The sequence below is a fragment of the Megalops cyprinoides genome, chromosome 4 (assembly GCF_013368585.1).
Source record: "Megalops cyprinoides isolate fMegCyp1 chromosome 4, fMegCyp1.pri, whole genome shotgun sequence".
NCBI classification, from domain to species: Eukaryota; Metazoa; Chordata; class Actinopteri; order Elopiformes; family Megalopidae; genus Megalops; species Megalops cyprinoides.
In genome coordinates, this window is record NC_050586.1 from 19,697,766 (window position 1) to 19,723,339 (window position 25,574).

The window sequence follows — 25,574 nt, forward strand, 5'->3', positions numbered from 1 at the left end:
CTCTCTTTTTCCTCTCCCTTTCTGTCTCTCTTTGGCAGGGGTGACGTGGACGTGTCGGCCGTGTGTCAGTACCAGATCGACGAGGTGAAGAAGGTGTTCGATGGGCCCTATAAGGAGTACAAGGAGGCGTCCCAGAGGTGGGGCCGGTTCACCGGCCCGGTGCCCAGCCCGCGACCTGGCGCGGTGAGTGCAGGGGAGCGGGAGGAGAGGACTAGCAGAAAAGCCACAGACGGCAGCAGAAATCATGACTAACAACGTCTATTTCTGTCTCTTTGTGCCTGTCTGCCTGTCTCCATGGCACAGTGCATCATGAGCTGGCACAGGGAGAACGGCTACAACAGCTCTCTGCAGCTTCCCGACACCACGCTCAACTTTGCCAAGAAGCACCCGCTGATGGAGAATCGCGCTCAGGCTCGCCCCCTGCTGCTCACCAAGGGCGTCAACTTCACCCGGCTGGCCGTGGACAGAGTCATCGCCATGGACCAGAGGCCCTACAGCGTGCTCTTCATTGGGACAGGTAGATATATTCCTCTCAGAAGCCAGCCTCACCAGCTGCCCCCCCCACCCCCCGCATCCTCTTGCTAGACTTCCAGACTTCCACACATTACTCTGCCACAATCTGATTCGCCACGCATAACAGTGGAGCGGCAGTCTGTTTATTTGACAACTGTATCGATCGCCTATGTAGCGCGGGCTGCGATACTGCCGCCAACTGTCACCAAGCTGAGACTGCACTCTGGCTGGGTTTCCACCCTTCTGCTGGCGTGCCTCACAGCGCAAACTCAACAGGCTCTCTCCAGAGCTCTCTGCCAACGCCCTGCCTCTGCTGTAAGCTTGATTAGCCTTTAACTACAGGGCAACAGCTGATGCGGACAGACCAAATCTGTTGGACTGTTTAAAAGGCCACGGGATAGGGGATTAGCCAGAGTGGAACAGCCCTGACTCTGAAAGCTGGTCATGATCTGTATAAGAACTGGCCTGCTCTTGGGTACTTTTATCCTCCTTTTACAACAGAGCTAGGATCAGTTTACCCGGCCGTTATCTCAACCCAAAGCATTACGAGTGAGGCGGAAACTGAGCCAGGGTCAGTGCTTGGGGGCCGACTGTACGTACATCTACTCCACAGAGGCAGTCAGAGCTGGGCTTTTGTCCCATTAAACTAGCAGTCATTCACACTCTCAGAATCTCTCTCTGATTCCCATAATCCTCCTGGAGTGTTGTAGCATGGAGCTAAGGTATTGTTCTGTTTCTTTCCTCTCCCAGCGGATGGCTGGCTACAGAGAGCCGTCATTCTCGGCTCTGAGGCCCATGTGATTGAGGAGATCCAGCTCTTTGACTCCCCGCAGCCAGTGGACAGCCTCACCATTTCCCACTCCAAGGTAACACACAGCCCTTCACACACAGAGACTTCATCTCTCACTTTGCCCGCCTCTCTGACAAGTACTGACCTTCCCCCTTCCCCCTCCTCTGTGCACAGAAGTTTCTATATGTTGGCTCCCGCTCAGAAGTTCTCCAGCTGCCCTTGGCAAACTGCAGCCGCTACCAGTCGAGCCCAGACTGTCTGCTGTCCCGGGACCCCTACTGCGGCTGGGACAGCGAGGGCCGAGTCTGTGTCCGCATCGACCTGCACCGCGGGTGAGCCGAACACCGTGAGCTCCTGCTCACAGCCCTGAGTCAGAGCCTCTACCGTGCAGTCTCAGTGTAGTCTGGGGATAACTATGTGATAAATATGCCTGTGTTCTGCCCTGCAGCTCCATGTCCACCCTCACGCAAGACCTCATGCTGGAACGCTTCAACCGGGGAAAGGCCAAGTTTGACAAGCCCTTCACCATTCCCAGCCCAGGTGAGTCACAGCAACACCACACCCAGGTGTCTGTATCTGACAGCTGCAGAGTAACGTGTGGGTGAATTGGATGTGGTTGAATTGGAAGGTAAACCAGTGCTGACTCGCTCTCCTCTCCCCCGGCCAGATCCCTCCAGGCTGCGGAACGTGACGGTGGTGGTGGGGTCCGACCTCGTGCTGCCATGCCACCTGGTGTCGAACCTGGCGCAGCCGTCCTGGCTGCTGAACGACCGGGAGCTCCTGCTGGGGGGCGACGGGGCGGCGGGGGCGCGTTTCGACACGGCGCTGCGGGCGCTGGTGATCCCACAGGCCGGCCCCCAGCAGGCGGGCCGCTACACCTGCTACTCGGAGGAGCAGGGTGTCAAGTTCCAGACGGAGCGCTACCAGGTGGCCGTGGTGGCCAGCGCCCCTGTGTTCATGGAGGCCCGTGCCCCCGACGGCAGCATGGGCCTCTTCTGGGTGCTGGTGATCACTCTGGGCGCGGCCTGCCTGCTGCTGCTGGGCGTGGCCCTGTACCTGCGGCGCCGGCTCAAGCTGGCCCTGGGCAAAGGGGCGGAGATGAAGCCCCTGGAGAGCACCCTGGTCTACCCCATCACCCTGCCCAAGGAGCCGCCCACCTTCGTGCCCAGCAAGATGTCCAGCGACGAGGACCGCTTCTGGGAGACGGGCGCCAACTACTACTACTCGGACGGCTCGCTGAAGATCGTGCCCGGCCACGCCCTGTGCCCCAGTGCCAGCCCGGCGACCCCCAGCGCCATCCCCGGCCAGCCCATCCACTCCCCCAGCCGCCTCAGCCTGACGAACATCCGCGGCTCCGGCAGCAACGGCTACATCCGCCTCAACCTGAGCACAGCAGGGGAGGAGAGGGGCAGCGGGGGTGGCGGTGGGGGCCTCGGCAGCGGCAACGACTACTCCAGCCCCTTCAAGGAGGAGCTGCGCAGGACCCTGCAGCAGCGGAGCGTGCTGCCCGACGCCAACCCCGAGGAGTCGTCCGTGTAGCCCTGCGAGGGGGAGGACCCGCCGCCTGCGACGACTGCAACTCCGAAAGACAACTGCAACTGACCTACCTCCCTCCCTCCGCGGAGCCCTCTCTCTCATCACTCCGCTCTCTCGCTCATTTTCGACCCATTCCCGCTCTGCCCCGCTCCATCGGGGGGGCTTTGTGCACGGACGGCCCTCGGGGACACTGTACTGCCGCACCTCGCCCGGCGCTTTCTGCTCCAAGCATCGCAGTCCCATCCTTCAACGAGCTCATACAACTGTGTAAATTCTGTATTTAAAGACAGAGGACTGCTCCTCAAGCATGGCTGTCAGACGAATGGAGAGGAGTTTCAGGACTGAAAAGGCAAGGCACCTCCTTACAGCAAGACTGGCTGGAGTGTCTGTGACTCAACTCTGTTGATGAATCAGGATCTGATAAGGTTCTTGGACCAGCGACCAAGAAGGGCTCCGTAAGCAGGAAGGGCTGCATGGGAATGGACCACCTCTTTTGTTTCTGATGTTCTGAAGTTCTTAAGCGTTCTGCACTTAAAGGGCGAGTTTGAACTTGTTTGCCCTGTTATGAGAAGAGAGAAAAATACAGAGAGAGAGACACATACAAAGAACTCATTAAAACTGAAAATAAGACGACAATCATGATCTCCCTCCAGGTGACGAACCTGGAGAGGAGGAGAGCTAGAGGAAGTGAAAGATAGAGAGAGAGAACAAAATGAGCTACATGAGAAAGAGACAGGGTTTTTAAATGAAGGACAGTGCTCAGATGTTCTCAGCATTTCTATTTGTACTTTTTTCATTCGGTTTCCTCTGAGGTTGTCTTCTGCCCCTGCTGTGATAATAATATATTGTGATGATGTTAATTAAGACACTTTTCAAAGAAACCGCTATTTTGTATTGCTACGAGACAGTGGAAGCAAAATGGGTGACCGATGGCTTTAGAGCACCCTTTCATTCTGAATGAGTATGTGGGAGTGCTTACCTCCCACCTCTATTCCTGCCTGCCATAGTTCTTTCCCAGCCTTCTGAAATCCTCAGAAAGATTTCATTGTTTAGGTCTTGCATACCTCTGTATGCATGTTACTTGCCTATTTTCTTATGTGAATAGTTACATTATGTTAAACAAACAAACTTGTGTAAAGTACCCTTATGGTCAAGGTATGGAAATATGTTACACAAGCTGAAACAAAAAGCCAATTAAGAGGTATGGATTCAGGCTTTAGGATAGGCTGGGTAGGCAGGAATAGCAAATGGAAAGTAAGCAAACCCGATTTTAATGTTATATTGCGACTGTACTGGATGTGTCAACAAGTGCTTTATTGTATGTGTTTGGTTGGGGGAGATGGCTAGTGCTGCCAAAAAATGACCCCTCCCCCCGGACCGCCCTGTATGCCAAAATAATGTGTACAGTATGACCTGGAGGGGCAAGGTGATGATGGTATTGTTACCAGGACAACCCCTGAGGTCCTCCATCTCGTGGGATGTAGGGAATAGAAGGACTCTGTTGAAGGAGGACAGCCAGAGATGCACCTGGACAGACAGACAAATGGATGAACACTACAATGATGATCTGACAGCCTGTCTATCCAGGTACTACTCTTTCTCAAAATTGACCAGTCCAGCCTAGCAGACATGCTGCATCCCTGATTATGAAGGAGTAGTGTTGGGAAATCCATCTGATGCATGTTGTTAGAGTATCCAAAGTCAAACGTTCAGTTTTCATAAGCAAAAATGAATGAAACACGCTAGACACAATTTAGCAGCAAGCTGATAAAAACAGGTGTATTCAGGGACTGCAGGTCCTCGCCAGTTTTAATCTACCTCAATGTCTAGTTCTGAAATGCTGTTACTTTGATCCTTTGATATGGACAGACAGAGACAGGCAGACAGAATTACAAGCATGTCGTACCCGTGGGCCAAGGGTATTAAATGGACACCCCATACACAAGCTGTTTGGTTTCTAATGGGGGCTTTTATCCTTTGGTAGTTAGGATTTCACATGTCTTTTATCTGGTTTTGAAAGAACTGTCCTTGCTGTGTATCTCAGTGTTCTCTTGCTGGGATAGTAAGGTACTCACACTAATCCTCCCCTCTGTGTCGGTCTTTTCTTGCAGGGGCATATTTGGAACCACAGCCACAACCACAGGGACCTGAAAACGAGACGAAGGGGATGTACGATGCTAACATTTGTTTCCCTCGCAAGGAGGAAGCAATAGAAGGGGATGTAGAATATTGAACAGATCCCAGGTGAAGAGGTACATAATGGTTTATAGTCACCGTGGTTTATAATTGTGTTGCATCATCCTCCACGAACATACTGTACACGTATGACATGGTCATAACTGTTCAAATATGCCATGCTTTGACTAGAGTGGGGTACAGTTTTCTCAACCTTGTGCTAATAATGCAATGAAACATTCTACCATGTTTACTTCCAAAGTACCTCTTCACCACAGAATGGGCCAAAGTAGACTGCAGATGTTTGTTATTGCTACCCAGACAGTTTTCTATTTATTTTCCTACGTTTGTATTTAAGTTATGAAAGTCCGTCCATGACACAAAGCAAAACTTGACTTTGTGATACACTTGTTCCTTTTCTGCTTAACCCCTCTCTGGTTTTATGCTTTTCAGGTAAAGAGAAACACTGCATGGCATGCCACTTGTTCTGGTTTATGAAACACAATGATGTATGTTTCACAGTTCAGACAAAGGAGAACTCTGTATTTCTGAGGGAGCCAGTCTGAGTTTGAAAGGGTTATTAATACTTCAAATATGTTTCTTCAGATAATTGTGAAAATGACACTGTGGTTATTTAGTTATTTCTAAAAAAAGTTAGTTTAGTGTGAAAATAAAGCAGTTTTATTTAAACAATTACATTTGTGCTGATTTTAGACTATAAGTGAAGTGTCTTGTAATAAAAATGCCTGGCTGGCATGCAAATGACTCAAAGAGATAGAGTTTTGCTGAGGCTGTACGCTTCCTTTACCTGAGGGGTATATAACCATGGAAATGCATATACATTTATGCACCACACTCGTTTAAATAAGGCCTTCCACACAAGTCATTTGAATATTGGTTTTTCCCTAAAGCTTTAATTCTGCTTTTTACCATTGTTTTGCAATTGTTCTTCTGTTGCATTTAAATTTTAAGTTGTCTGTTTTTATCAAATTTTGTTTTTACAGGTTTATGTTGTGTAGTAACTTATTTTGCCTGTACAAAATGTCCATATTTATTATCACTGTACATAATTCCTTATTTTTTATATATACGAATAAAGGTAGAGATCACTTCAGATACTCTGTGTGCATTGTGTGGTGTCTTGTGGTATGAGTTTCATGAGTTTCTGCAGTTGAAAGACATCAGAATAATCTTGGTTTAATATATCATGGCACAATTCATTCAGTCTCTGGTGATCCCAATTGTATCAAATATTGCAATATCATAATGTAGACCCTTTGTGATCTCTTTATATTAAAAATGCTCAAAATATCAGTCACACTCACCATGATTGATTCACTTTTAATTCACCACACTGAGTCTTAGGGGTACAAAGTACCTGTTACAAAGACAGCGATATAAAATTTTCATCCCTGCAGTGTTGTGGTTGCCATCATAAACAGTATTGTTTTTTAGGAAAATGTCTCTATGGGAGTCTAGAATCCCAGTAATGGAATATTCTTGTCACACAGCTGAAAGTGTCTCTCACATTAAACACAACCACAACAGCCACCCATTGTAACCTGCACCCAAGCACCAGCTTTGTCTCTGCTCCTGCCTATTGCAAGTTCCTTCTCTGTGTGTGCGTGAGCGCATGCACATATCTCCCCTGATCCGTTCTCACTGTCCATACTCAGTATTATCACACCTACGTCTGATGCTGGTGTTTTCACACAGCCCTGTTTGCGTGGTCTCTCACTTGCAACGCAGCCCGGTGACGAGGGGGCCACATGCTCTGAGTGTGGCCGCCCCAGCTGCGTGTGGCACTGTGCTGCTGTGCCGAGCGCGGTGTCGCAAAGCGCGCAGCTGGGCCACGGCAACTGCGCTAATCCCTCCTTTATAGGTCAGTAATCATCTCTGTCTCTTCCAGCTCTCGGCGGTCAGGGAAAGCAGCTAGGAACAGGAAGGGAGGGATGCTTATCTGGAGATAGGGACGAGGAGGTAGTTGTACTGGCCAATAGAGACAGACTATCACAGGACAGAGGGTAGAGGAAGGACAGGCGATCAGATTGCTGTAAATGAGTGTTTCCGTTTGCGCCCGCCCATATCTCTCTCCCTCCTCTCCCTCTCCCTCTCTCTCTCTCTCTCTCTCTCTCTCTCTGTGTCTCTGTCTCTCTGTGGGAAATGAATAAACAGATTTGTACAGTAACCACGACCTGTCTGCCTGACAGATTGGGAAAGGAAAACAATTAGCAGGCCAACTGTGAACACACGGAAGACAGATAGAGACTGCAGCTGTGTTTTACAAGTGTGTTGTGAGCAGAAGATCAGAGGAGAGAGGAGTGTATTAGAATGGTGAGTGGAGTAGCCTCTCTCCCCAGCCCGCCCTCCTGCTCCTCTGTCTCCTAGAGTCCCTCCAGGCCTCTCAGACATCAAAGAACAATGCAGTGTAATGTTCTTTAGGGTGGGGCAGTAAATCTGTTGTCAGAGATGATTGTCTGCATTTCATATAGTTCCCTCCTACCTTTATCAACTTATTTAGTAACACACAGTGTGAAAAGAACAATAAAAATATCAATGAATGTAATTACACTCTGAAACAGTTAAGTCTTGAAGGACAACATACCAAAAGCCAGAATATAGATACTTTTAACAGAAGTTTAGGAAAAAAGGTTCATGGTAATATTTGGCTTCCCGTAACTTTTAAATAGTGCTCAGCAAGAGAACCCTGAGTCAATTTAAAAAACTAATATAGTACAAGCGCTTAATGTCAAATAACTGCACTTTAATTTTTACTTTAACTTAGAAAACATGTATATTACAGTATTGTACATTTGAGATTTCTATGTACACAATGTGGTAATTTGATGCACTTTGTGGTGGATTAGTACATAGTAGGTCTGTTCTCTTTCTCATTTAGTAAGCTGGATTTGATTGAAAAGATTAATTTCTTTCCCGTATTCATGGACCTGGTATTTTAGGACGATCCCTGAGATTCTGGGGTCCGCAGTATGACGGCAGGGTAAGATGAGATGAACAGGTGCGGCCATGAGCATCCTTTCATCTGAGCCTTCTCCGATTTCCTCAAATGCTTCTTTCAATCGTCTCCCCATTGCCCAGGCCCTTACTTCCCTGCTGTGGATGAGGTCATGCCGCAGTGACACAAGCACACAACAATGGACAATGGACTGTGAACTGGACCCTGGGGTAATTAGCAGCAACGAAAAGATTATGTCATGGAGAAATCCACCTCCACACACATTTCGAGCCAAGAGACCGCCTCTCTGATTTCTCTTACTCTATAATACGTCCGTAAGGGAGAAAGAGGGAGAGCAAGGCAAACTACACTGTACTGACATGTTTCTGCTGGCAGAGTGCTAAGTGCTGAAACCTCACTCTTCCATGGTGTTTAACCTAATAAAACATTTTTATATAAGCTGTACCAACATGGTGTAATCATCATGAAGAATTTTTGTGTAAACAGTGTCTGATATTAAAAACACTGACTTGTAAATGTATACATCACACTACAAGGCATTAGGATTTTAACATTTCAGTCTGACATAACTGCCTTAAGCAGTGTAAAGCAATGTATGTTCAAAATCCTTCAAGCTATATCATGATACATCCCAAGCAGAGTTGTCATATGAATGATAAAAAAAAATAAAAATCTTCTGTACATCCAATATTAGTGTTCTGTTTCAAAACTAGCTGTGTAGCTGGCCAGCACCTCTCAAAAAAAAAAAAAAAAAAAAAAAAAAACAGTACTTACAGAAAGAATCAAATGGCATGAATTGAATGGCAGGCCACTCAATCAGGCGTGGCTCATTAACCAATAACTGGCATCATTCAATTAAACATGACACAGAGACAGACAGACACACACACACACACACACAGACAATGGCAATTAAGAGCTTTCAGATGAAGCTGATTGTTTACTATTGTTAGTGGTGACAGGTGGAAAACTGAGTATCTTCAGTTAAACATTAAAAATACATTCTTAATACATCAACAAAACTATTAATTAAATCAGTTTTTGGGAGACTGATGTAGGTTCTCCAGTTACGACGTATAATCTTAATACGCTAATCAGCTATTTAAGATGCAGGGTTTTTTAATATCACACATGATATGATTGGTTGAATTTCATGGTAAAAGTGAAAATTACTGAGGTTATTTTGTGTTCATGTTCAAATTTACTTGTCCTTTGGGTAAAGTGAGAAGCAATGCAATAAAAAGTCTACAGACACAACAGATTTCCTTTTTAAAATAATGGGGAAAAACCTGCAATATGTGAAACCTGTTAACATGCGATATTCAATATACCGTTTGCTCAATCTAAACTAAATTGAGCCATTTGCGCTGTTTGTTTAGTATCAACATGACTTTTCACTCTTTTTGTAGCCCCCCTAGGTCACTTCTATTATAGGCAAAACGCAAACGACTTCCTTCTCTGGTGTTTTTTTCTCCGGTAGTTTATTTATATCAACGCTTAATGTCATGCTCCTCAATTAACCAATAAATACAATTTTAAAGTCCTTACGACAATGTTAGGAATATTACTGTAAACAAAAGTCCTTTTTTGAAAATTAAATTCTATCGTTACTTTAATATCATTGGACAGCTTGAAGGCATGTGACACATATCTTCGCACTCGATTCGTCCATTCGTATGGAAAGAGATTCTTGAACGAGGGACGTTTCACGCCATTTAACCTTCACTTTTGGCATGACAAGAAGTAGTTCTGCAATTCATAAACGTTTGTTCTCGGTTATAACGTTTATAAAACACATATATTAAAAATTATTTTAATATATTTTACATTATTATGTTTGTATTTTAGGTTTGTACACTAAGTGAAGACGGTTTGAGTTCAGTATGTGGCTTGGCGGAAGGATATTTTGACACCGCCGGCTACCACCGACAAAGTGTGTGTGGAGCGTAGTTTGAATTCTTGGACGGGTGTGGGGCGTTGCTGATAGCAGTTTTAAGTTTTCTGTTTATATTCTTGTGCACAAGCATTTACTTTTTGCTTTTCGTATGTCGCTATAGTCACTTATTTTAAAGGTAAGATTTTCTAATGATGGTGCTTGCTGGATTGGTTGACTTGATATCTAGCTACTTATCTATGTCGCAGTTAGCTTGTTAGCTAAGGCTAATTAGGTTAATTTGTTTTCTGTTGTGGTTAGTGAGCTGTTACCACCCACCTAACGTGAATGTCTTGTCTGTATGGTAACATGCACATGTGCGTGCAACTGCCATAAGTTAGCCAACAACTTGACTTGTGGATTTGTCTTTCCACACTTGTGAGTTTCCGCAAGCTAGGGAACATTAGTTTTGACAATGGTTAGTTTGACAATATACATTCCGTCCTTCAGATGGCATAAGTTATGACTATGTAACGGTAACTTGCTTGTTAGAGACCTGCCTAACTGGCTATCTCTGGCTATGGACACAGTCAAAGGTCTTCTACCATTAGTTAGCTAGCTTAGCAGGTAGCCCAGTAACGCTAGCTGAAGATGATGTACATGACTGGTGTCGCACATGTACCGAATATTTTGGGGCTGACTGATCAGCTTGTTCGTAAGGGCTCCTAAGATTTGCTGTTGTGTTGCAGACGTTGAGATGGCGAGCACAGAGATGAAGATTGATATTGCTGAGTTTGGGCCGGCCTTGAGCACGGACATTTCCGCTTTACCGTCTTTAACCCCGCCTACCACGCCTCAGAACAACAACCTCGACTTCTCCCAGGTCACGCCCGCGCAACTGGGAATCACAACACAGAGCTTCATCTCTTCTTCTCAAAGCAAAGGTGAAAACCTGAGCACCTTCAGCCAGAGGATTGTCCCAGATGACTAGCTGTTGTAATCTAAATGCTTGTCTGTGTGGTTTTTGTCATGCTTACCATCTGTAGTTGCATAGCTTGTCATACATATCTTTGCTCATATTGACGGTGCCCCTTGTATCTCTTCCCTCCACAAGAAATAGCCATTCTGTTCTAATAGTTTGAATTCTCTGTAATTATTGGTCACTCTTAAGTGTTGACTGTTTCTGCCTTCCTCTGCAGATAAGTCCCGTTTGTCCCAGCTGAAGGGGAAACGAAGATCCACAGTTGGGGTGCGGGGCTCTCCAGAAACCAACTCCCTCATTCGATACATAGCCCAAAGCAGACAAGAAGCTTCCACTGGTACCCCGCAGGTGAGGTGTGCAGTGGTCCAGAGGTGCTCAGTCATGCATGGAATGGCTGATGTCTCATGTCTCTCTGTAGTGCTGTGTTTGTGGGTTGCTTTAATGATGCCTCTCTCCACAGTCCTTGCAAGCCAGCCCTTTCTTTAGACGGCCCTGCATGCTGAAGGAGAAAATGGCATCTTTCCAGAGCCTGGTGGAAGTGAAAGAAAATCAGACACTGGAGACACAAAAAGAGACCTGTGAAAACTCAGCTTATCTATCTGTCAGTAAGTCCAAGGCAGAACAGCACTAGTGAATGATTTGATCCACAGATCCTCATGAAGTCTTGTCTGTTAAAATGTTACCCAATGGGCAGTGGGCATTCAAGTAACATTCTACAATATGGCATTTTTTCTTTATGTGTAGCCAGTTTTATGTAAAATGTAGATGTACAACTACTGCTGATATTCATCAAGAGGTAGCTGTATCTGGGCTTTGAATAAGCCGTTTGCCTTTTAAGAGGCATACATTATGGCACCTGAGCAGTTGCTAAAAGGTGTCAACCTATTTCAGATGGGAGTACCCCTGCAGGGGGTAAGGAGAACATTGGCCTTGACAGTTGCCCTCGTCCCATTGCACCCCCTTCTTCCAAGAGGCCTCGCTACTTAGGACAGAACATGGAGGTGAGCAAGGAAGTCACTCCCTCGATACTCACACCTGCAGTTGGTCAGTGGGAGCAGGTAATTGACAGAGTGGAAGCTTGTGTGAAGGGAATTTTTACGAGCTTGCTGATCTGTTTTGATGTATGTGATGACTGTGCAATAGAAAGAACAGGTCTTTGTGGTTCCTCTGCTAGTGTAACTACTATAATACTGTCATTTCAGCTGGAATGCATTCTAGTTTGCTAAAGTGTTTCCATGACTTGTAGCCAAGTAGTTTGCTGTCTATGAGTGTGTGTTCATATAAATAAAGATTAGCAGCTAGGCAGCTAGTGGAAGTCTCCTGTGGCTGAGCTATGCTGTGGTTCTGCATCCTGAAACTACTGTCTTTGGAACCACCTGACTTATATTCCTCCCTGCAGACTGCATTCTCTGAAGGTTGTGCTTCCTTTGTTCAGGGGTCAGCGCAGATGGAGGTGACCCAGTTAGAGCTTCAGACACCCAGTGGCCCTGAACTCACCAGCTGCAAGGCAGAAAAGTCAATGTTTCTGTCACCACTTCAGCCCCCTGTGCCACAAAGAATCCTGAACCACAACCCCCTTCCCTTCTCCCTGGCGCACTGCACTCCTACGAAGGAGCAGCAGGTAAGATGAATTCCAGTCATGCTGCTGGTTGCCTGTCTCCTTGTTTAAAATGTCTGCAAAGAGCCTGACTTAGTGTTTCTGGGATACCGGGCTAATTTGGCATTCATTTCAGATTTAATTTAGGATGAATTCTAAATTGCATTTGATTTTTGTCTTATTACAACTGTAGACATGCTCCTCGGAACCCCAAAGCCCCAGCTTTCTTTTACTATTCAACCCTGAAGACGTCAGATCAGCTCAGCCTGTGCCCTTCCCCTCAATATCACCCCTCCCTACACAGCCAGCAGGTACGATTTTGCCGAACAGTGCACTTATGAAACTAAACTCCTCCAGTGTTTTCAAGGTTGATGTTCAGTACAGCCGAAGCATAACCCCATTATAAATTATTGACACTGTGGATCCCGACGCAACACCCAAGCTTATGCTGAAACACAAAGCAATGGCTAAAAAAGCCCTGCCAGTATTGACATTAGTTTAATTTGGGGGACTTTAAGAAACCGCTTTGGGGGAGTAATTACAAGGCTGCATATTTACTCAGTAAAATGGCTGTAGTAGAGGAATTTCCTTCAAATACTTTGCAGACACAAAATGACAAATTAATAAATGCAAACAAATCTTAACAGTCTACTTAGACATTATTGAATTGTGGCTTTAGCATTGATTCATTTACATTGCCTCAGTACAACCATGGTGTTCCACATTAAACATTCAAACATCACTTCAGTCAGAGCAATAGAAGAACTTGAATATTTGTACATATCTTAGCAACTTGTATTTTAACATACATTTATATTCTATTCGGTGAGGCATGAGAGCAGCTTCTGATTCCAAGGTGTTCTGGATGCCAGTAGCCAGTGCCCCAGACTAGCATCGAATTACGGCTGGATGGACTTTATCATTACATGCTGTCCCACTGCCGCTGAGGAGAAGGTGGTGTTTGAGACACATCTCCCAAGCTAAAGTTTGCATGTGACTCTTTGCACACAATGGTATCAATTGTTGCATTGCGTTTCCATGCCAGAATTGGGTACTGGTCCCCAAGGTACTGATGGATTCTTACCCTAGTTTATTACAAATCACCAAATGACTGTTCTATGTGTTAAACCCAAACGGGCTTATCATATAGAACAGAAAATGGTTTTGTGGTAGCAGGGCCAGTGTACAAGGCATCATGTATTGCAGTGGAATTTAATTACTTTTTTTTTTTTTTTTTTAACCCAGAAAAAAGTTCCCCTGTGCTAAAGGCACATGAAGGATACACTAACACAATAGGATAATAGCTTTGTGAGAAGAAAGCTACAAACACTAGAGTGAGGGTAACCTTGTGCTGATAAAAGCGCTTTTGTTGAAGCTGCAGGTGAGGCAGAGCCTGCCGGGAATTCCGTGCTGTGCAAGAAGAAGCGTGTGCATTTCGGAGTGCCCCTGTCTCCCGAGTTCTTTGACAAGCGGCTGCCCCCCAGCACCCCCCTGCAAAAAGGGGGCACACCCGCCCACTTGCCATCCTCTGCGGGATCGCAGCTCCGCTCGGTCCTAAAAACCCCCCAGAGGTCCATGCCGCCCCTTCCCCAGCCCGATTTCAACAGCCCCTCTGTGACTGGAGCCTCGCCACCCCTCTCTCTGGGGTGCCGCGCTGCTGGGGCACAAATGGCGCATGCTGAGGACGAAGAAAAGGTAGCAGTCCCGTGGTGAGCTTGTGCAGACTAGGGATGCACCAAATCCAGCACCCAGCTTTTGGTTCAGGCAAACTCTGCTCTTTAGAATTGCTCTGATACAGCCAATTATCTGGGGTCAAGGGAGCTGAACCAGAGTCTAACGTCTGTGCCTTGATGCATGTCAGTGTAGCAAAGGGTGATGCAAGATCCTGTGGTGGTTTACTTATATAAACTGTGAATTTTGTCATTGTGCAGTGGAAAAATGGTTATTATAGTAACAACTGACATGTAATTGGAGGCAATACCTACGGATATGCAAGCGTGTTGGCTTACATTAACTGTAGTTGTCACCTTTAAAATTCAGCAGAACTGTACCAATTACATGTATATGAATATGTAAAAACATATTTTCTACATTCATTGAGGAAAAATATGTGCAATGGCAATACAAGCCATGAATGTCTTGCTTTAATTGTATTTCTTTCAAGTTTACTGACAAACTTTTTTTTGTCTGAACTTTTAACTCTTATTACATCATCCAGTTAATTTCACAGTTGTATTGCTAATTTGAATTTTGCTATGTTACTTGACACTGTTATAGTACTGAATTTGATGCATATGCACTCAAAACAGAATATAATTGCATTTATAATTGCTTGTACATTCTGGCGACCATCCAAAATTTCCAACAAGGAGTGTAGAGCCCTTAAAAACAGCGACAGGGCCCATTGAATACCGACCAGATGGTAACCCTGACATCAGCTTGACTTCTAAATGGATTGTTAATGATCACAGAAGTGCAGTTTATCAGTGTGAGACTTCTGACGGAGACTACTAAATCAAATGCAGATTCATTATTGGGAATAACATATGCTTTAAAGTTCAAGACAATTCAATGTTTGGCAGATAGTTAAAATATGGGTTTGATGTATCCCTAGCATACAGATGGTAAAGCTCCCTAAGGCTCATGTATTTGAACAATTTCAATGGGATTATTTTTTGTGACAGATTTATGTTGAAATTGGTACAGAATAGATAAAATAATGTGACAGTAGTACTGTAAAGTTTTGTAAATCAACTTTTCTGTGTCCCCAGGTAACCCCCACTGTTGTGGCAAAAGAGGCTCGCCGTTCAAGGGAGGTCACGGGTAACTGTCACATTCACTCAGCGTTTAGTGGACAAGGAAACCTTTGTTTTCAGTGTTGATACAAAAGCTGACAGCTGTGGCTTCACCTCAGCGTTCCTGTTGGCTGGGGCGTGTATAACTGTCTTATTTCCAACCCCAGATGTGGCCTCTCCAGTGTGTGCAAAGGATATAGCCCAGTGTGAATCTCAACCACCTGATGTGACCCCTGTGTTACCACAGAGCCCTTCCAGAGAGACAGAGACAGGTGCGATGACCTCCCCCCTCCCTCGTTTCGTAGCTCACTGCTTCTCCCATTTTCTGTATCACTTTCCCTTGCTTCCCCTTTCTCATCCCTAATGTCCTCTCCTGTTCTCTGTGGTTTTTCCTCTTTGCCTGGTATATTATATTACATTACATTATTGTCATTTAACAGATTCTCTTATGCGTGACTCACATATGTTACAGTTTTTGTATGTTATACATTTATACAGCTGGATATTTACTGAGGCAATCGTGGGTTGTGCAAGCCCTGCTCCTTACCACTGTGCTACACTGCCTGATAAGGTTTGGCATCAGTAAACGTCACAATAAAGGGTAATGATGAGATTTGTTTACAGCAGGTGCACACGTGGAGCCAGCTCCAGCCTCTGTCTCCAAGCAGCCTGTCGGTGTGGTTCCCCCAGCTCGCTCCCGTAGCAGGAAGAGGAAGGTGGGTCACACCGTGATATTGCCAGGTCACATCCACCGCACAGGAATCTCTATTAAAAATTAATACACTTACCAACCTTAAAGAGTAATGGGATTAGGTCAGTCTTATGAATGTTTCACACAGGTTCTCCGACTTTCCCTTTTCACTGCACAGCTACCTGATGAAAACAGTGCGGTGAGGAAGAGGACAAGCCGCTCGGCTGCCGTCTCTGCCTGTGGAAAGATGAAGGTCAGTGCAGTCTGATTATTGTGCCCCTGTCCCTGTATCTCTTCTGTTGGAACAGAAACGCTGCATTACCCTACATGGGCCCTGCTCTGAATGCAAGGCAGTAGGTTAAGGCAGTGGCAAGAAGGGGGATTTACAATGCCCTGCACAGAATTTGGGGCTAGCGTGTAAGCATGCCACTGACTCCCAGTTGCTATTTTCAGTTTGCAGTTTTTTAATAGTGCCTTGATTTGTGCAGGAGTGTGGATGGGGTGAGTGTTAGGTTCTGTGGTAGGGTTTCATTAAATTGTACCGAAATGGTATTTTCAGTCCTCTGTTTGCAGCGGTTGGTGAGGGTGGGGGAATGCTCAATGACAATGCAATATTGTCCCAAATATAAGCTGGGGCTTTGTCCCTGCAATGTGTTCAAAAATGCATCTTATGTCCTATGTTTGTGTTCAAGTCAATTAATGCTGTGTGATGAAACATAGCACAAATGGCCAAAGTGTCAGCAGTACAGTGACTGTGTTTGGCAGACATGACCGCTGAAGGTCATTGTTTTGTTTGTATTTTCCCACCCCACCTTTGGAATCGCATTTTGAGCATTAAGCTCATTGTACCAGGGCACCTTCCCACACGTGTGCAGGGAAGCACTGAAGCAGGGCATATTTCAATGTAAATCCATCACATAAACTCGCTTGCATCAAACGTCACACACTGTGCGTCTGTCTCGGCAACTTTTTCTCTTGTTCAACAAGCTGTCAGCGGTTCAGTCGAGCTGGAGTCCTAGTCCACGCTGTATTTTGGTTTGAGAGGGTGCATTTTTATCAGTTTTCTAAATTCTTTTCTTTGAAAAGGAGAGTCGTCTTCTAATCATGGCTGCCTTATATTAAGGCCAGTGTTTATCTTGTGTTTAGATAACAAAAACTGATATCTTATATCTTGTTATAGTCTCTTGAATAAAACATGAACTGTAATTGATGCAGAGTGAAGCAAATTGCTTGTTGGTGTCCTGCTAAGATCTTACACGAAGTTCACATTGTTTATAGCTTGTTTGTTTCATATTCACTTTCACTGAATCGAGTAAGACTTTAAATAAAATATGACAGCCATAGTCTAGGTCAAACATGGCTTGTCAGCATAATCGCTCCATCTCCCATTTCTCTTACCCCATTAATAGCAGGTTATAAACTTCTCCTTGTAAAGACTGCCTGTTATACCCACCAGTTAAGTTCACTATTTTTCAGACAGCAGTAAGCATCTGTAAACCATGTCATGCCTTAGAACACCTTCAAGCAGGACTGATCCCATTGTAACCAATATATCAAAATATTTTCATTTGCAAGCATTTCTTAACTAGGCCACCGTCAGGTTGCAGACACTGCTAAACTGACATGTTAAAGGCAGAACATCAGCTAAAATTTACCGACATGTTTTCAAGTAGGACATTTACATAGCAGAAATCCTTAAGTAAATCATGGAGAACACAGAGAACGGTACAGGCACATAAATTAATCTGAAATGACAAGCTGTATAGAGTATCACCATTAACTCTAGATGCAGACATGAACCTAATGCCGGTAGCATTAGTTTGCAATTTACAGTATACACTCCGCATTTGTGTACATCGGACTTAATTTTAAAAATTACTGTTGTGATGAGTTGACAGTCCTATTGAATGTTCTGTATATTAACAGTGACCATCATTATATAAATGACTTTTGATGAATGAAAATGAAAAGTAGGTCTGGGTGTCTGTAGGACCAATCCTTATAGCGTGTAGACTGTACGCATGGAGCTCTTTATTCCTCATCATTAAGAGAACTAAGCTTGTTTCCTGCATTTATTGCATTATCATCACATTGTCTGCCTAGCAGATGCCCTTGTCCTGAGCAGTTTATTCAGTTGGATATTTACTGAAGCAATTCAGGTTAAGGACCAGCAACCCTGTGGTTATGACCCCTGCTCTTAACCACACCACCACAGCGCCGCCCACACAGTTGGCTTCGTGGGTGTTGGGTCTGTTCGATATCTCAGAATTTTCCTTAAGTGTACTCCTATGCTTTATACTGCACAGGACACATTAAGTAGGCCTAATACAATAACACTATTGTCATGGTAACATCTGCAATTATTTGTTTTACACGGCAACATTTTTATATTGAATATTTTGACTTCATAACGATCCTTTCAGTTTTCGTACTCCGCTCTGTAGAGCACCCGTTTTTACATTTCCTGTGGGGAAGGAAAAATCAATTCCACAGAGCGGTCCAAACGAAACAATGTAATGCACTGATAAAGTCACATTTTCCCCGACTCAGAGCAGGGCATGCAATCTGCCAGTGTGCTGTTCGGTTAGCGTTTCAAAAATGAAATTCTTCAGATTGAGTAACCAAAGCAGAGACATTTTGTTAGACATAATGAAGACTGAGATTCTCTTGTTTCCCTAAGATGCTTCTCGCCCCCCCACCCTGACAGCTCAAATCCTTTCCGATACCGGAGCCTTCACTTGCCTGCAAAGATTGCCGTGCCCAGCTTGCCTTGCTTTCCAGCTGTCATAATTAGCAGCCTTTACCCGTGTGCCGTAGCGCTCACACCTCACCAGTGCACAGCAAACGAGTGCAGCGGAGCAATCATCTGCGTCTGCCGCAGTATGGGATGATACTGCCTCTAATAATTGTTGGTGGCTGCGTGACACAAAAGCGATCCCAACGGGTGTCTGCTTTATCGGAGGTCGATGGCACAATTTTTGCCGCTTGTCTTGCAGTCACTGCTCCTGCGTGTGGCGGAGCACTCGGGAGAAGCTGCTGGCATGTAGTGAATGCCAGAACACGTCAAAACTCTTCAGAAGAACAAGCCATTCCTGTTACTTTATATGACTGCTGCCATTATCTTGAGGGGGGTGGGGGGATTTTCTTAAATTAAAAGACTAAGGTCTTTAATGGGTTGATAATCACCAACTCACATGGATCACAAGGGATGAATCTCTCTTCTGAACTAACCATTGGTTTTTATTTGAACTAACTAATTTCGATTGTATTTGAACTAAGAAATCTGTTTTATTTGATATTACCATTCCGGGTCCTTTGTGATCTGTTTAAATAACTGAAATCGATATAAATCCAAAGGATGCAATTTGCAAGGGCTTAGCCACTGTTTTGCTCTCATTATTGTTAACTGGTCTTTCATAACACTCCAGTCAGGGGAAAGCAAATCACACAGCAGGGATCATTCACACCATGGAGTCTGGCATAGATAGGGAAGGGGATAGGTGTGGGGTTACCATCCCTTGCATCTGACATTTCTCATAGTTCGTTATTTTACAAGTATTCAAAGTGAGGTCGGTCCCATTGCTTCCTTTCACAGCTACTAGCAAACGCTGACCAAGTGAAGATTTGCAAGATGGCACAAGGGACCAATTTTTTGTTTCATTTGTAAACGGGGCAAAGTAGTTTTCACTGATTAATTTATTTCAGATGTAGCTTTAGAGGAAAGAGTAATTCAAGTATCAAAAGTCCTCTGAGCATTGCTAAATCTCAGGGTGAGCTATAGCTGGCAAATTACCAGGCTATTAATTTAGCAAGCTGGTATTTATCTCTCACATGGATCTTGGGGGGGGGGGGGGGGGGGTTTCAGTGGGGCTGTTATTTGTCTCAGATATGTTGTGAGGAGTACGCCAGAGGTGCACCGGGCACAGTTTTGAAAAGGGTCTCCAAATTATGAGCTGCCAGTAATGTCCATTCCCTCTCCCCTGTCTAAACTTTCCTGAAAATGCAAATTTGAAAATGTGTTTTCAGGGAAACCTTCCCAGAGTAGGTATCAGGGGGTTGGAATGATGCATTACGTTTGCCTATCAGGCACTCTTATCCAGAGGGTTCGCATATCTTAAAATTTCATTTATTATTATTATTATTTTTTTTTTACACATTATCCATTCAGAAAGCTGAATATTTACTGAAGCAAATGGGGTTAAGTATCTTGCCCAGTGATACAACATCAGTGGCCCTCATGAGAATTGAAATAGCGATCATTTGGTTACAAGCTCCTGCTGCTTACTACTTGACCACGCTGCTGATTGCATTCTGACTGTTCCAGATTGACCTGAAATTAATACACAGTTCGTTATGTTGAATAATAATTATGCAGGATTGCTTTTGTCCACATTGCCTATAATCTATTTTTGTCTTTGGGGAGAGAGGATGGGGAGGGGCATAGGAGCTGGGGGATGTGGAACTAGGATGGAAGACCTTTCACACATCTAGGTGATAATTAATCATTTCAGATGATTGACATCAGCTATGCTTCCTTTTCTCACATTTTTTGTAAATGTGAAAATTTGCAGGAATCTGTAAACTCCCTGCTTTATTTTTGATCATTTGATCATTGAGACAAATAAACTTTGTAACTGCCCTAAGTTTTAAGTCTGAGTGGAGAAAGGGAAAGCAGGATTGCTTTAAGTTTATAGTATTGTGGGAGTGAATGGGTTACAAGGAGTCCTTTCACATAAAACATTAACAAACTAAGCCTGCCTAGAATATCTGACTGAAGCCTCTGCACACCCTTGATTTCATAGTATGGTGCCACCAGTAAGCTTACAAAATCCTGTCTCTCTTAGTGCTAAAATTCTCATGTTCTTAAATGCAAAACAAATGCAGGAACAGAGCGGCTGAATGGCGAATTGATTGTTTTCGAACGCGGTTCAGAATGTTATCTTGCTACTTCACTCATCTTTGGAACATGTTCAAGCTGAAAATTAGATTAATGTTGCGCTTCAACGGGCTGGCTCAGTTGTTATAGTTTCAATGGAAAGATTCACAGCTTCTTTATCATTTTCACAGATGTATTTTCTACTGAAATATATAGCTAATAAAATGAATGATCTTATCAAATCTCCTCAGGAGATCGCTATCAGTTAGGTGTTTCAGAACAGAGCTCCGAACACTGTTACTGAATGATTTTGTGATTGTGGGCCTATATGTTGTCCAGGTAATGTTTAAGGTTTGATAAATTGAATGTCTATTTGGCTTGTTGAATTTGTTTCTGTATCTTGACTAAATCACCAGAAAATTAGTTTACAGCGAGTTATTCATTTATTGACCGGAAAATGCAGTCATTGAAGTAAGGAAAATTTTGCTTTTTATAATGAAATACTTTTGGTCCTGTTGGATTTCTTTAATATTAAGTGTTCAGTATTTTAATCTCTCTGGGTACTTGCATTTATTTTCTGCAGTAAATTCAGAATAGCCCAGTTTGAAGTGCTTTGTTGCCCCCCACTGGTGAGGATTTTGACTGCACCCAGCTGCATTGGTGGGTGGCAAGATGTGCAGGAAGCCAAGGACACATGAATCAGCGTGTCTGTATACCTTGTCATGGCTTGGTTTTTTCATGTTTACATGACCTCCAGGTGTACCACAGTTTGGGCCAGAAACGGTCCCTCTCAGCTCACCCTGTATGTAGCCAGAGGAGGGACAAAGAGAGTGTTTGTGATTCTGTTGAATCATACTGTTTTCATACATACTTAGGTCCCATAAACAGAGGATTAAAGGAAGGCCTTAATGTTTTATTAAGTAATTGCAGAAAATATTGGGACATTGGAGGGAATAGAGGCTGGGCAGAACTGCTGCTAGCTACAGATGTACAGTTCTGAGGCCATGTGCATCATGTGATCAGGGACACTGCATTCGGAATGTTATTCTGAATTCATTGCTGCAAGTTTATCTTGAATAAATGAGATGGTATAACTTTGCTGGAGTAATCAATTAAGACACAATGCTTGCCAGTAGTATTTGCAAACTGTAGATTGGCAATATCATTAATTGGTTCATTAAGTCTGTTTTCATATTGTAATTTTCAAGCTGGCTTGCGCAAGGCCAGCTGTAAGTAGCATGGAAGCATACAGGATTTGCAAGTATGACTTGGTGTCTTAACATGTGGCACAACAGAGTGCAGATTGGCTCTGATGGTGATTGCTGAATTTCCATAGATGTTCATGACCCCAAAACCATGCAAAGACGCAGATCCCGTTTTTGGATGAGAATGAGCCAGCGTGGTGCGGTTTAGCCCACACCTCAGCGTGGCTGGTGAGAACAAGGCGGCACTGTGAGTTCTGCCTTGGAGATGCTTCAAAGAGCTTTACATGGCAGAATATCCTGATGTCGTGGCATCAGATGAGGCAAAGTGTATTTTTTTTTTTCTTCTCTCCCTATTATTATGGAGGCAAAAAAGCATGGTCCCCTCTGGAAAATGTTCCCTTTATACCAGACCAGTGGCTTCAGCTCCAGAACAGTGGCTGTGTGCCATATTTCCATGTGCCTTGGTCAGCTGTGCCTGAATTGTACTCTGGTGGTTCACTCAGTTAAAGAAGGCTCCTTTTTTTTTCTCCCAGAGTGGCTTGTTTCCGTTGTTTTTTCAGGAACGTGTGCAGTCCCCAGAAGTATTTTAGTGACAGAGGTTAATTTTTCCTTGAGCTGTCTTTTGGAAAAGAGATTTGAGGTGTGGGGAATGTTTACATTTTCTCACACTACATACAAAAAATTGTTTTTTCACATGATTTACTTTGTCGTGTTGTCCACTTTCATTATAGATTCAAGTAATGTTTTTTTCTAGTGGGTTTTTTAACTAGAGTATTATTTTTTTCCCCCTCCTAAAGCTATCCAGCCAGCTGCATATGGTCACAAAGTCTTCAACTCAGAATTGCAAGTGAGCAGATAGCCCTCCTTTTCATATACTCTACAAGATCACTATTTGGCTATGGTGTTTAAATAACACAAGCTAGATAGCTAGCATCACAACATCCGTGCAATTAAATTATGTAGATACAGGGATGTGTAGCGTCTAGCTCATGGAGTAGAGAAGTTGTTAAATAAAAATGGAGTTTAATATTATTTCTTTGGTTTAGAATCTTGCATCTCACATTTAATTGCTGTTATAACCTTCTGCCACCCAGCATGCCTTAGCAGTATTCACCCAATTCACAAAGATAACTGCACATAGACCGGCACACTTTTTGCCACACACCTGGAGCTCATGGAAACACAGTTGATGGAATCATTCCATCTCAGGTGCAGCTGAAGTTGAGGAAGCCAAAACAAACCCGAGGAACTGCAATGCTGTAAAAATGTGTTGCTACAATAAGCACAGTGCAAGCTTAACTCAAATGTCAGCACATTAGCTTCTAATTTACTTTCCCCCTTGATGTTCCTTTTTATTTTTTTATCTGACTGAACAGAAATGTCTAATGTCTTTGGAATAATAAAATGGAATGACAAAATAATTATTGGAAAAATAAAGTAGGGAATAGAATAACATAAACATTCAGGAAATAAAGAAACTTTACTTCATTGCTGTCCAGAATTGCTTCCTGGTTTAATGCATTGCAAGCCTCCAAGACAATGGAAAAATAGTTTGGAATCCAAGCTCATCAGGAAAGGAGGCAGCTAGAAATATTGTGGAATCAGAATTTCAGAGCAGTGCCATGCCATGCCAAAGCTTTGACAAAAATTGGCAGTAAGGTGGAATGTTCTAATTGCTAAGTAGTTAGCCAACCAAAATAACAAAGGCTTGCCATTTTCACAGTGAAGGTTAGTAGAAGATGAGAGGAGTGTGTCACATTTTTAAACGTTGAACAATTACACAATATCAGTGGATATAGCTGTATGGCTATATTTAGCTGTATAGCAACATATTTATAAGAATAAGATTTGTGCCTGTGTTGGATGGCCTGTGAGCTTACATTGTAGCAGTTGATAAACAACATTAACATGGCATGGTTTAAGTGAGGCATTGCATGAGTTAATGATACCATAGAGGCAACTTTGCATCAACAGTCTTATTCTTTCCTCATGGGCTATGTCACAAAGCGGCTTATAGAAGTCTGTTCCTCCCCACACTGGAACAGAAGCTAGTGACTGATTTCTTATTGGCTGGTTGATAGCCAGCTCTTTTAGGTCTACTCATGTGCTGACATTTTTGCACAAAAACTGAGCAAAACAACTAGCCACTCATTTTTCAGTATGTGACGTACATGGCTGTATGATTCTTGTATACTGATATGGTTTAGATAACTAGTGCAGTGGGGGTAGTGATTGAGTTGTTGCTTCTTTTCATGGGAATCCCCTTCCTTTGTACGAGTGATCCGTATGAAATCTCTGGGCTCCACCAAAGCGTGCGTGTGTATGTGTGTACATGCGTGCACCAGTACTGAACATGCTGTGTGTCACTTCAGGATTCTGCTGGGAAGAGGCGCTGGGGCAGCAAGGAAGTGGACCGCTCACTGTACGGGAAGAGAGACTATGCCTCCAAGAACCCTACACTGAGCCCCATCACTGAGGCCCTGTCGTCCACCAGCCGCTCCCCAACCCCACAGCGCCATCGAGCTGCAAGGTCGCTCCCAGGTAACGTGTCATTGCAGGAGCACCAAGACACACCTGTGCTCACACACAGGCTCATGGCATTAACCACAGCATGTTCTCACCCACAGCAGAGGCTCCCAGCATTCCACGGGGGGAGACGGGCCATGGTGACCCTGCAGCCAGTGTGGTCACAGCCGCGGCCATGTGGCGCAGGCGGTTCTGCCTCCCGGCCTGGGAGAGGGAGCTAAAGAGCAACCTCACCGACGAAATCGAGGAGGCAAGCGATGACTGTCCGTCAGGTTCTCCTGCAAGCCCTGAAGTCATTACCTCAGAAAACGCTGCGATTTCAGCAGCCTCCACATCTGACTGCGGGGCCAATGGGGGTTCAGGTCTGCAGCCACCTGTATTTGAGGAGAAGATGAGAGCTGGCAGGGTGAGCAGACCCGGAGGGAGGGGTCGAGGGAAAGGGAAGAAGGACAAGGTGCCATGCGCTGATGGGTTTGAAACTGAGGACAAGATTGGAGATGACAGCAGCAAATGGACAGCCAGGGAGGATGAAACTGATATAAAAGCAGAGTCCTCATCCTGTAGCCATACCAGCCCCACTGATCTCCCAGCCAACGGACCGGAGACTGACACCGACAGCTCCTCTGTGCACACACGCAGCGCCGGGCCGCCCGAGAGAGGCCCACTGATGGATGGTGACACCGGCAGAGAGGGAGACGGCCGCACGAATGCGGACGCTGACACTCGCTGCGACATTCCCTGTGCAGGAGACAGCAGAGCGGCACTTGCCTGTGACACCACACTCTCCTTTCAGTCAGACAGAGATCGGGAGTTTTCGCGAAGCGAAGAGAAGCCAAACGAAGGCAGGCGTGGCAGAGCGGCGGGCAGACCTCGGGGTCGCAGGAGCTCTCTCCTACGCCCCCAACTCACCGTGGAGGAGGCCGCTGTCCAGGGTCCCCAAGAGGACATTGTCGCTGCATCTCTTGAAAGACAAGAGAGCAATGAGATGTCTGCAAGAATGACTGAGAAGGAGGAGGCGGTGGGAGAGGGGGAAGGGGC

The 25,574-nt window shown here is 44.7% G+C and overlaps 1 protein-coding gene across 1 annotated transcript in view; it reads left to right on the forward strand.

The window, feature by feature from the left end:
- sema4c (sema domain, immunoglobulin domain (Ig), transmembrane domain (TM) and short cytoplasmic domain, (semaphorin) 4C) overlaps positions 1-5,888 on the forward strand; it is a 31,269-nt gene extending 25,381 nt beyond the window's left edge. The window contains exons 10-16 of the mRNA XM_036527162.1: positions 39-183; positions 304-517; positions 1,264-1,379; positions 1,478-1,635; positions 1,752-1,843; positions 1,971-4,426; positions 4,951-5,888. Coding sequence (XP_036383055.1) covers positions 39-183; positions 304-517; positions 1,264-1,379; positions 1,478-1,635; positions 1,752-1,843; positions 1,971-2,842 — 1,597 coding nt within the window. The 3' untranslated portion in view covers positions 2,843-4,426; positions 4,951-5,888. The remainder of the gene's footprint in view (positions 1-38; positions 184-303; positions 518-1,263; positions 1,380-1,477; positions 1,636-1,751; positions 1,844-1,970; positions 4,427-4,950) is intronic.
- The last annotated feature ends 19,686 nt before the right edge of the window (positions 5,889-25,574 follow it).